The sequence below is a fragment of the Megalopta genalis genome, chromosome 4 (assembly GCF_051020955.1).
Source record: "Megalopta genalis isolate 19385.01 chromosome 4, iyMegGena1_principal, whole genome shotgun sequence".
NCBI lineage: Eukaryota > Metazoa > Arthropoda > Insecta > Hymenoptera > Halictidae > Megalopta > Megalopta genalis.
Genome location: NC_135016.1, coordinates 11,819,509 through 11,832,610, shown reverse-complemented (window position 1 = coordinate 11,832,610; position 13,102 = coordinate 11,819,509). Strand labels below are relative to the sequence as shown.

At 36.1% G+C, this 13,102-nt stretch overlaps 1 protein-coding gene across 1 annotated transcript in view; it reads right to left on the bottom strand.

The window, feature by feature from the left end:
- Positions 1 to 13,102, bottom strand: part of Glurb (metabotropic glutamate receptor B) — a 471,226-nt gene that overhangs the window by 19,609 nt on the left and 438,515 nt on the right. Inside the window, exon 5 of the mRNA XM_076521310.1 lies at positions 10,045 to 10,189. Within this exon, the coding sequence (XP_076377425.1) occupies positions 10,045 to 10,189 (145 nt within the window). The remainder of the gene's footprint in view (positions 1 to 10,044; positions 10,190 to 13,102) is intronic.

The window sequence follows — 13,102 nt, the reverse complement described above, 5'->3', positions numbered from 1 at the left end:
TAAAGAGCACACTTCAATATTGTGCCAGCCGTGAAGATTATTCGTCGAATGATCATTCTCCTACGGTGCTGTTCGCTTCTCTTGTAACGGAACACAAGGTACAGGATGATCGTTGAGTGGAGTCGACGAATCGATCAGAGGCGTGAGGCAATGGCGGATCACACGCGTCGATGACGGGTGGCACCGAGCCATCGCGTATAACAGACGTAAATTGACTCGCTCGCGCCCGAAGTAACATCAGACTCCGTCAAATAGCGCACCCAGTCCTATTAAATGCGATTTCTCGCGGTAATTGCGAGCTCTGTGAACCGTCTTCGGTAATTAACGGTTGAAAAATCACAGGAACTCCGCACCAAGCCTCTTCAGTCTGTAACCTTGTTCGTCGTACGACTGAGACACCGCGAAGCTCTAAATTACGAATTCTGTCTTAACGATATAAGATAATTAATCTCAATATTTTTCACTGGATCCTAATTACGCAATCTTTGAACAACGCGAAATCATTTCTTTTTGTATCAGTTAGCCGCTTTTAAGGAGTACACTCGTCACGAAGAAACGTGTAAAAATTCGCTGTTTAAATATATTCGTTAATATATATATAATATATAATATATAATATGTAATATATAATATATAATATATAATATATAATATATAATATATAATATATAATATATAATATATAATATATAATATATAATATATAATATATAATATATAATATATAATATATAATATATAATATATAATATATAATATATAATATATAATATATAATATATAATATATAATATATAATATATAATATTTAATATTTAATATAATAATATATATAATTTTAACGAGTACAATCGTCACGAAGAAACGTGTAAAAATTCGCTGTTTAAATATATTCGTTAATATATATTATACATAAATATATTCGCTAAAATATATTCGTAAATTTGAAGATTTTTTGAATATTTCGAGGCCAATACGAAATGGAACGAACAAACAGAAACATATAGATAGTTATTATGACAAAACTGTGTGTTTAAAAAGAAAAAGAGAAAATCTGATGTAAGTAGAAATAGTAATAATTGCTAATAACCTCGTTGGGACTTACATAGCTCAATACTTTCACGGCCGCGACAAATATCTCGAAAGTTTCATAAAATTAAAGTATTTTATTCGATAAAATATAAAAATTGCACAGCAACTTTATGTGACATTACTTTTCCAACATTCTTACCTCTTGCGAATCTTAATAAAATGAAGAAATTATAATTGAAGAAATTAAGAAATTAAGAAATTAGAAGAAATTAATTTTCGAAAATTAAATTTTAAATAACTCCGTCACCCACATATGGGTGTCGCGGTGGTCGAGGTATTAATAGCGAAATTATAATATACTTTTTTAATCGTGCAATTATGATGTACCTTATTAATAATATCTTATTAATAATATATTATTATACATATATTAATAATATAATACCTTATTAATAATATATTATTATACATATATTAATAATATAATTCGTTTAATAATATAATTATGATACATTCTTCAAAAAGTTACTCTAAACAGATTTTTACAATTCTAATTTTCGCGAAGTCACGTCTACGTGACTCCGGCCGTCAAGGTCTCAATAAATCAAACAAAAGTTTCATCAGAAACCGTAGAAACTTACATATGCCGTGGGAATAAAGCAAAGAGCCAAGGGTGCGTAATAAAGCCTGAGTGAAAAAATGTCGACTCAGTGTTTTCTTCGCTTCGAAAGAATTATAAAGATCCAAAGGTCACTTGAAAACTGTGAGGCCTCGTGAAACGAAAGGGGAAGCTTTCATGTATCATAGCATTTGACACGAATTTATGTTCGGAGACATTTCGAGTAGCATGGTATAGGCTGGTTACGACCGATTCAACGCGCGAGGGACGCAGTATAATCGATTGGCAAATATTTAATATCCGTTGAAATATGCCCTGGTACGGGATTTGATATACGTCGGAACAAAAGGCCGAGCTCTTTTGCCGTGTACATGAGGGATATTTTACCCGATGTTGGCCAAGAATAAAGTTTCCTGGTACGTTATTAATTGTGATTCTTTATTGGCCAATGCAGGCTCGATTTTTCACCACCAGGTAGCTGCGACCATATTTCTGGATGTACGTGCAGGCGCAGTCAATCTTTCTGATACGACAAAGTCGTTTTCAGTTTCCAAAACAATGCAACTTTTTCTAGTTTATTGGAATTATAAAAGCTGACGAAGAAAAATCGTCCGCGATCTTTTCATTTTACACGTTAGTACTGGGAAACATATTTTTCGGAATTGCAGGTTTCAGATTTATTCGGTCGGTTTCTGTATTTTCTGCTTGGCAAGAACAGTTGAGATACAACGAATTGTTTTGGCCAAGTTTCATACGATTTTATTTGTAAATTGATCAAATAAATGACAGAAGGATTAGTATTTTTTATTTCATCATAATTTCTGTAGCAAGTTCGAAGTTGTTCCAGATTTATGTTGTTTTTAGAAAGGTAGTAAAGTAAAAATATTGTATTTGAACATAGCTCAAAATGTGCAAATACCTTTCCGTTAACTTTTAAAGAACAATCTTGAAAACCAAAGTTAGGTGTCCCACATAAAATTGTGTTAACCAGCACCTTAAAGTACATAAGTACTGAGCTTATGGAGATCCCAATAACAGTAGAATCTCAATTAGCCGTACTAAAAATGGTTATGTTTTTCCCAAATATTTTTAAATTCTTTCTGAATACTGATTCAAATTCAACAAATTTATTTTCATATCAAAATACTAAACAATACAGATACAAATAAAATATTTTCCAATCTCAATTAATAGCCATAATAAAAAAGGTGCAATAATTCATTTCACTTTTCCAAATACTTTTCAATTCTTTCTCAATAATTATTCAAATTTAAATAATTTATTTTAAAATCAATACTAAAACAAATTATATACTTAATCATTTTGTGTATTGAATAAAATACTTTGTAATCTAAATTTGTAGCCCTAATAAAAAAGGTATGACAATTAATTTTACTTTTTAATTTATTCATTTTCAAATCAATACTAAAACATATTATATATTTAACAATATCGTATATTAAAAATTACAGACGCAAATAAAATATTGTCCAATCTCAATTAATAGCCCTAATAAAAAAAGCTACAATAATTAATTTTACTTCTCCAAATATTTTTAAATTATTTCTCGACATTTATTAAAATTTATTATTTTAAAATGAGTACTGAAACATATTATATATTCAACGATTTTGTATATTAAATAAAATACTTTCTAATTATCGAGATTCGATTGTACCCGGAGAGAACAAAATTTATTCACTGTACTTATAGAATTATGTTCGTCAGGACCTTAGAGCAGACGAGATGATCTCGCGTTCACCGAAATCAAATTTAGGAACAGCTCAGAAGCATCCGGTACAATGAATATCTTCGGGTTGAGTGTTATTACAGTTCACTGCTGGGTGACATTAAAGGGACTAGGGGAAACTGAACATTAGGAACGAGCAAAGATGGACAGGGGTAGGGACGGATGGGAGCTATACAGTTTAAAAGTTAGAGGAGGGTTTCGCTGACGCTCCCCCGATGAGCATCCCGGCCCCTCGAAACGGAACATCCGCCGCTAAATCCTAACTGGCATCATCCTTTCCTGTTATTATAATTCCAACTTTATATGCATGAACCCTGGCAACTTTATAGATTCTCTGCTACATCGACGTCTTCATCTCTGCGGGGCTGTAACGACCGTAACAATCATTTTCGACGGTGTTCCTGCGCGTCAATTATTGCGAATCATCGTGGTTTACAAAAGAATTGTGCTAACCTTCGGTATTCGGGAATGGACGGAAGACGACGAGAATAATAGCGAATAGGTTGCGGAAGTTGATGCACGATTAATATGTAAAATGCGCGTGACATTTATGCAGAAAAAAAAATGCAAAATATGCAAAGTATTTGGATACATGTGGCATGTGGTATAACGAGTAGACTGCGTATTTTTATGCAAAATAAAACAACAGTATCTTTAAATTCTTCAAACATTTTCATCGTTCCGAATTTGATCTACCCATTATATCAGAAATGCATGAAATCCGCAGCATAATAATAAGCAATACAAAAGCATACAAATTATTCACTATATACATATTCGTATGTATATAAAATGCTTTTCATAATTATTGCAGTACATTACAGTTCGCGTGGTAATAAATGAGGAGCATTTTCTTCAAATTCAATGTCGTTAATTGGCGATGTACAATTTTTTAGGTGTTCGTTATAGGCTCCGATAGCAAAGTTAAAAAATGCGAGTTTCTTGTATATTTTTTTATTCCAACCAGTTGCAATATAGAAAGAAAATGTTGCAGATATTGGCTAGTAAACCAAGCTCTCTAACATCTCGAAAAAATATGAAACAATTTGTCAGCTTTTGATAAAGTTATCGCGTTTCGAAAGCTACCTCTTAACACTTTATCGTCCGGTCGTGGTTGAGGCTGCCACTCAGTAAGGACTGGCTTAGTCGCGCGCGCATTTGCTCCCAGTACCGGCTAAATTTTCGCTATTCATTGTGTTGTGCTTATTCCTTTAAAAATAATAATAAATAATAATAATTATTATAATTATAATTCATAAGGATATGGGGAGGTCAGCATACAGAAGGTCAGCTACTAACAAAACAGTAAAGAAGCGAAAACCGTCGATAGCTAAAAGTCGATTAATAGGCTATCGGTCGATAAGCATTGGCAATCGAAAAGCCGATTAATAGGCTAGCGATCGATAAACATTGGCAATCGAAAAGCCGATAAATAGGCTAGCGGTCGATAAAGTGTTAACTTTCGTCCGCAAGAAAAAATTCACCAATCCAAACAAACTGTCCTTCGTTTAAACAGTATCCTGCGCATAAAATACGTCGTCGATGCAGACTGCGTAGATCGACGAAGATGATCTAGAGCCTCGAAATCGAATCCTTCGCCGTGTCGGGACATTACGAAGTTCGGCCGACGAGCAAAAGAAGGCTCTGATATATCGCCGAGGATTCAACTGGTATAAATCGTTCGCGAGCACGACGGAATCCAAACAATCCAACAGGCACCCTCGATTAATTATGGGCGCGACGCGTCCGTCAGCTGCAGAGCCGGGCATGCGTGCCGAAAAAAATATGATCGCGGAATGATTCCGGCCCGTATCGCTGCGCGCGGAAATTGGGGATGACACTGACATATAGGGAAGTCTGAAGCCAGATTTAATAGACAGTTGTCAGGAGCGAGTGAAAAACAGTGAGCGCATATCCGAGCAGTCGTTACCCATCGATGGATAAATCGCTTCGGAAGCCCCCGGATGACGTACCAGCGATAGCACATTTTTCAGCCGGATCGGTCCCCTTAAGAGAGGATTTTTCGAGTCGCCGAAAATTTTCACACATAAATCCAGTCCGCCCGGCAACTTGCCACGCGGTTTGTCACTGTATTTACATGACAAATCGCGGCTGACGGTGGCGGACGCGATCGATCGATCGGGACGGGACGCGTCCCGGCGGAATCGTCCCCGCACACCGGAAATAGAAAACCGGGAACCGCGAAACAATCGGCTACGCCGGCACGTTTAACCGTGTCGGTAGTTCTGGATCAGCTCTGTCCACAGGTGGGGTTATTGAGATACTTTGTAACACCTGCCGTCTGCTGCGGTGATAGAGAACGGTGGTTTGCGTTAATCATCGTTGTGAACGGTTCTTTATCAACCCTCGTGCATTCGTCGGGATCAAAACTCGTCAGTTCGGGAATAGAATCGAGCAAGTTGGTTGCCCAAATTTATGGCCAGTTTGCGTTTAAAGAATTATTATATTTATTATTTTATTATATTTATTATAGTTAGTTTTATTATATTATTATTTAATTTATGGCCAGTTTGCGTTTAAAGAATTATTATATTTATTATAGTTAGTTTTATTATATTATTATTTAATTTATGGCCAGTTTGCGTTTAAAGAATTATTATATTTATTATAGTTAGTTTTATTATATTATTATTTAATTTATGGCCAGTTTGCGTTTAAAGAATTATTATATTTATTATTTTATTATATTTATTATAGTTAGTTTTATTATATTTATTATTTCCGGCCTACCGGAAAGTTCTGCCCGTTTGAGAAATGAAAGGAAATAATAGATTTGTCATAAATTTAGTAATATTTATCGTACAATATAATTTCCGTCGTTACTTATGTGACCTCTTGCCAGCGTGACGGCAATTTGTGAGCAACATTTTTCAAAAATATCTGTCTCAAATGAATATGTGCGTATCTATTGAAATTTGCAATGACATTATCGGACAGAACTTTCCGGTAGACCTAATAATTATCAGGTTTATACTGCAGTCGTGAAAAAAATATTTTCGTATCATTTAAACATTTCTACGCGATTCTTGCATAAGTCGGGGCTAAATGGAGAACAAGCTAAGCAGTAAAAAAATGTAGAAGCACCACAATCGCGTCGGAAAAGTATGTTAACGCGTTTTCAGACGGAATAACTTTTTCGAAGTTGGTTCTAATTGCACGAATTCTTTCGAGATGTTGGACCGAGCTGTTTTCTAGAAATTTTGTTGGGACTGTAATTGATTGGAATGAAGAAAAAAAATGAGAAAAGTGATGTTTTTTCAACGTTGTGGTCCGACGAAAATTGAAAAAGTGCGTTTTGTTGATCTGGGTAAGTTATTAAACACGCTGAGAATTTTACTGAATTTTGTCTCGACCACGGTAATTAAAACCTCGCTTGACCTCTCTCTTTGTTGAGACTTTCCGCCAAAATAGAACCATCTTCCAGACAAAGCTGCACTAACAAGCACCGGTGCCGGTAAAAAGGATAGAACGTAGACGCTCTCTGGCGCAGCGCATGACACTTCGCTTAGCCTCGGTTCCCTTGACAACAAAGCTGCACGAGACAAATCGCCGTTCCTCTCTAAACGAAGCTAAGACAACCCGGGGAGCCTTGAGGACACTTTGTCATTAGTACCGCAGCCAACAATGTAGCAATCCTTTCTGAACGAATAAACCCGAGGCTTAGAATAAAACTTGTTCCCACGAGGGTCTTTTTCCGCAGATAATTCTTACTCGGAAAATTTAACGCGAGTATTTAACCCTTTCGCTACGGCGGTTCAGTCCGCCGTAGCGCCCCTCCTGAACGGAACCACCCGCCGAAATTGTGCACATTGCGCGTGGATAGTGTATTTGGGAAGAAAAGGGATTTTTCTTTAAAACAATATAGTTATAATTTCTGCATAAGGTATAAAGTTATTTAATAGGTAAAAAAAGTTTCATTAACAATGGAAAAAGTGAAGAAATAATATATAATATACAGTAATAAAATAAAACATAATATTCATAATACAAAACATAATACATAATAATTAGTCCTAAAGTTAGTACTTTCGATTTTCTATCCCTTTATGACATGTAACACAATAATAATGGGAAATGCAGGTAGAACAAATATAACTTGAATGGTGTGTCGTTTATTTCGGACTGTCGTTTGTTTGTTTCGTCAAAAGATTCACGCAATACCAGCATGTCGGATATATCCGGCGTTCGGCTCCGCGAGTGTTCATATGGATGACGGATATATCCGTCGTTCGGAGCGAAAGGGTTAATGCGACAAGTTCTGCAGCAAGCGGAAACTGCGAGCGACGAACCGACACGTTCGACAAATCATTTTTCGTCTTCTTCGGCGTTCAATGTAAATTCGGGTTTATTGTTCGAATGAATTATTTGTACTAGTCTCGCGCGTTGTTTGTACTCGACTGTCTGGGGAGCGAAAATTTCGGCTGCAGCAGCACGATTTCGGCTGCAGTCAGTATATTTGCCGCCGCACTCGCCGCATTGTCGGAGCCAGTCGAACTCGCTCGAGCCGACAGTTTGTCAGATAAAACCTGAAACTCGGAAATTTCATCGACTTGTCTCAAGTTTCCGATCCGCGCGGACGTAACCGCCGTCGGACGAATTGTACCGTTTTAGGTGTCCTACTTCCGATCGTTCCGAGAAATCGTGATCGATCTAGGAATTTTCTGATATTCAGATCCGGATGGTCGAGCACTATGTTCGAGAGGAAATCACGTAGCACGGAGCGGAAGATACGCGATTTTCGATATTTCTCAACGGTCTATCTAATCATTTCGTATCCCAAGCTTCGAATACTTGACAAATCCTCGGATAATTTTGTCTGTTTTGTCACTGTTTTCTCTTTAATTTGCAGGCATTGTTAATTGCTATTTATCTGATCATAGTATTTATTTATCGTTATTTGTCTGATCATAGTATTTGTTAATCGTTATTTATACGATCATAATACTTGTTAATTATTTATCTGATCATAGTGCTTGTTAATTGTTATTCATCTGATCATAGTACTTGTCAATTGTTATTCATCTGATCATACTATTTGTTGGTTGTTACTTATCTGATCATAGCATTTATTAATTGTTATTTATCTGATCACAGTACTTATTAATTGTTATTTATTTGATCATAGTATTTGTTAATCGTTATTTATCTGATCATAATACTTGTTAATTATTTATCTGATCATAGTACTTGTTCATTTCATTTATCTGATCATAGTATTTGTTAATTGTTATTTACCTGATCATACTATTTGTTGATTGTTACTTATCTGATCATAGCATTTATTAATTGTTATTTATCTGATCACAGTACTTATTAATTGTTATTTATTTGATCATAGTATTTGTTAATTGTTATTTATCTGAGCATAGCATTTGTTCACTCTATTTGTCTGATCATAGTACTTGTTCATTCCATTTATCCGATCATAATATTTGCTCATTCTATTTGTCTGATCTTATCTATATGTCAGATCTTATTCTACTGATCTGACCACAAGATAGGCTGATCCTATTTGTCTGATCATTGTCTAGGTTCTGTTCTATTTGTCTGGTCGTACACCAGCTCGTATTCGCTTGTCTGACCACAAACCAGATCTCAATCTACTTGTCTGATCATTAGCTAGGCCCTACTCTTTTGTTTCGACCATTGAATAACGTGCATTTGATTCTTTTAAATATCGATTGTCCACGTATTTTTTGTCCGACCACAAACGTTCTTATTATACTTATTTGATGATGGAAACTTCTTATGTATCAAACTTGACACAAATTTTGTAAACATAAAAAAGAAAGTATCTGACATTTCACAACTATCTTGATTGCTATAAATAAATACGAATCCACAGCTTAGTTATTAGACTAATTATCCCTATTACTATATGAATAAAATAAAAATCTTTTCCATCGTTGCTGATGCAAGCATATTTCACGTATCACTTATCATTTTCTCGCTCGTTGTAGTCTCATTATTTCCACGATTATTAAATTTGTTTCATTGACGTCGAGGATTGTTGACACCAGTGTTTGATTTCTCGATAGCAAAGAGAGAGATCTATGCTGATCTATGTTTCTTCGGCTATCGAGAATTTCATATTTTATATGCAATTATACAGGGTATCCTAAAATTACTCGAATACGATTGTTTCTAAGCAAGAACATACTGTTCCACATCGTGTACTTTAATTGTTTCATTGTCCCGATTTATGGAACGGTTCATGTCCGCGTTCCATATACAGGATGTCTCAAAAATATCTCGCCGGAAATGGGGATTCCTGAGATCATTTGAAGTAACTTTTTCCTTAGCTCAGATGCAATCCGCAGCTTTGTTTACGAGTTATTAACGAACAACAGTGATCAACTGGCGCGAGGCGACCGAGCCAATGAACGGAACTGGGCTTCGTCCGCTCGTTGGCTCGGCCACCTCGCGCCAGCTAATCTCGCCTCTCATTGGTCACTGTTTTTCGTTAATAACTCGTAAACGAAGTCGCGGATTGCATTTTCGCTAAGGAAAAAGTTACTTCAAATAACCTCAGGAACATCTCATTTCCCGGAAATACCATAATTTTAGGACACTTTGTATGCAAATTTCATTATCTATACGATAGTGTCTTCTCTTTACTTACCCCTCGCCCTCGGTTTAGTCTTCAGTCTATCGACGATATTGTCGTAAGCCGTCTCTTCCGCGACTCCGGAATCTTTCACTAACTTCTCCTTGACAGCGATACATATTTCGTTCTTTCCAAGCAACTCCTCCAGCTCCTCGAAGGCCTGCAACCAGAAATGTAGCACCGGAATTACTATTGGTCCTGGTCCCTCGCTGCCCTTCTCTCTCTCTCTTTCTTTCTGCTTTTTATCGATTTGTCACGTGGCTGTTTTAAGCTCGTGAAGATCAACTCGAGAAGATAAGCTCGTGCCTCAGAGAACACAATGAGAACCCGGATGGTCGAAACGTTGATCTTTAACGCTAGATTTATGGAACCTGTCAAAATGACTGGTCACTAATTTCTTAATTTACGATTATTCATATCGTAAAGATAGAGATTTGCGAGTTATTTATTCATTTTTTATTGCCGTATAAATAGCCGTATAAATATACGGCAAAGTTACTTACGGCAAATGTTATAATAACACTTGTTAAATATCAGAATAAACGTCTTATTGTTACTTTTATAAACTAATATAAAACAGCTGTTTTTTATGCTCCGTAAATCTGGCGTTAATGGAAAAATACGCGATTAAACGTGACCCCGAGAGAGGACATTTTCCGGGGATTGCAATCGTGGCAGGGACAAGGACCGAGGAATTTCTCATTGTGCTCTTTCCCAAGAAATACATCAGATTTTTTAATCGTTCTTCAGTGGTCATTTTAAACCGTTTTTAATGGACGGACATAGAAGTAATTTTTAATCGCGGCCTGACGAGGTCAATAAATTTTTCGTCGTTCATTAATGATTATTTTGTACGGTTTCTCGAGGACGAATCTTTTCTAGTTAGACTTCGTGTCGTAAGAAATTCATCAAATTCTTCGTCGTTCTTTAATTATCGTCCGAAGCAATATCTTCGTTTTCACGTATTTTCTATCTCGACGACAAAGTCGATCGAAGAAACAAATGAGAAAATATTCGACATGAACGCTCACTGCGAGAACAAAATCAATGAAACAAACAATTAAATGTTGAAATATTGAAATGGCCTCACTGGCAATGTTTCCGTAATAAAATCGATTCAACGAACACATCGAAATATTTTTCGCTCGCGAAAATTGTGTTGCTGTTACATTCGAGACGAAAACCGGAGAATGAAGAGCAGTGGAATAAAAATAAGATCGACACATTATAAATTCTGCATTCCATAAAACAGCACATTTTAATTATGCTGAACCCCAGGGTCGTGTTATCGATTTCCGTTTACGCTATGCTGCGGCAATATGTTCGCCGGCCTTCCGCGGCCGCGGTTATTGTTAATTACACGCGTCTGATCTTGATCCCTCGATAGATCGCAGCGCGTTGATCACGCCGAACCACCGGAAATAAATTACGCCTCCTAGGTATCGGTTAATGTCTGTTTCTAGACGTCGGACGCACCAGTTTCCCCCGTGCCGAGAAATTAATTTCGCGGTGTGCCCCCTCGCCGAAGAAACAACCGTCGATTCCCTGACTTTTTCTCTAATTTCAGTGGCGAGATTCTGAGGAGATAAAGAAAGAACGGGTGACAGGAGAGAGAGAGAGAGAGAGAAAGAGAGAGCAAGAGAGAGAGATAGAGAGAAATAAAATAAGAAAGGGAAATAAAAAGGAGAGAGAGAGAGAAGAAAGATACGAGAAATGAAAAAAGAGAAATAAAAAAAGAGTGAAATGAACAAGAGAAATAAAATAGAGAGAGAGAGAGAATAAGAAAGAGAAATAAAGAAAGAGCGACGGTTGGAAAAAAGAGGGAAATAAAGGAAGATTGAGAGATAAAGGAAAAGGGAGAGAAAGAGAGAGAGAGAGAGAGAGAGAGAGAGAGAGAATCCCAAACGACATGTAGTTCTTTCGCATTTAATTCTTTTTTAAGACCGATTTCAGTTCTACTACTCTCGTGACGACGGGAATCGTAAAAGCTGAATACGTTTTAAGAATTTAGCAGCGCCGGGAACGGATGAAAAGCACGTTCGTTGGTCAAGTTCATTGAAACGATCGTCTGGAAATAATTCCGTCGACTGAAATGTAACGAAGGATTTTTACGCGGAAAATGTAATCCTTCGATCGGCGAACGATACATTGTTAGGTTTTAATGGTAAACTTTTATACGGGCTACAAAAGGCAGCGACTTTTTATTCCGACGACGCATCTGTGACTCGTTATTCAGATTCATAAAGACGACAGAATTGTATTTTATTCCGAGCACCAACATTTAGTCAAACAATATCGAATTCTACTTTCAACCGTCTCGTTTTCACGCGAACAAGCAACAGTCGTTATTCGAGAGACTGCACTACAGAGCTTCGGTTATTTATTATTACACAAACGAGCAGAAAAGAAACGCGAGAAACGTATCTTCAACGATGCACCTGTCTCCTGAATATACAGGGTAGTTCTAATAAATTGGATCACGTGGAAATCTGTGGCGTATAATTTAACTTTTCAGAAATTTGTATTCACTCTATATATCAAAAATTATTCTACTTATTCGATGACAAGCCAGTTCTTAACCCTAGAAAGATAACCATATGACAACGTACGTAAAAGATAACCATACGCTTCAGAGGCGCATGCTTTTCTAAGGCGTCAATTTTATACTAACAATGGATATTTATTTAAGTTAATCTAGTCATTTTAAAGGTTTGGCATTATTGTAAAAATAAAATGCATTTATATTATATTTTTTTATATTTTAAGTAATTTTAAACTTAAATCACTAGACCTCTATGAAAAATTAACAAAAATCAACAGTCTTCGCAGGCGCCTCTGCGACGTAGGTTATCTTTCTCGGGTTAATCTGTCTCTTTGTGATCGCGCAGGTTAGCTTTTATAGTGTTTGTTTCGCAATAGATTTATGGTCCAAATAAATACAATTTCGTTTGCAACTTACAATTGTGTTCTTATGTATAATATAGTATACACGAGGTACGAAATAAATATCTCAGGTACTTAAGTATATATTAAGGAATTATACAAATTATATAAATCATAAATTATATACTCT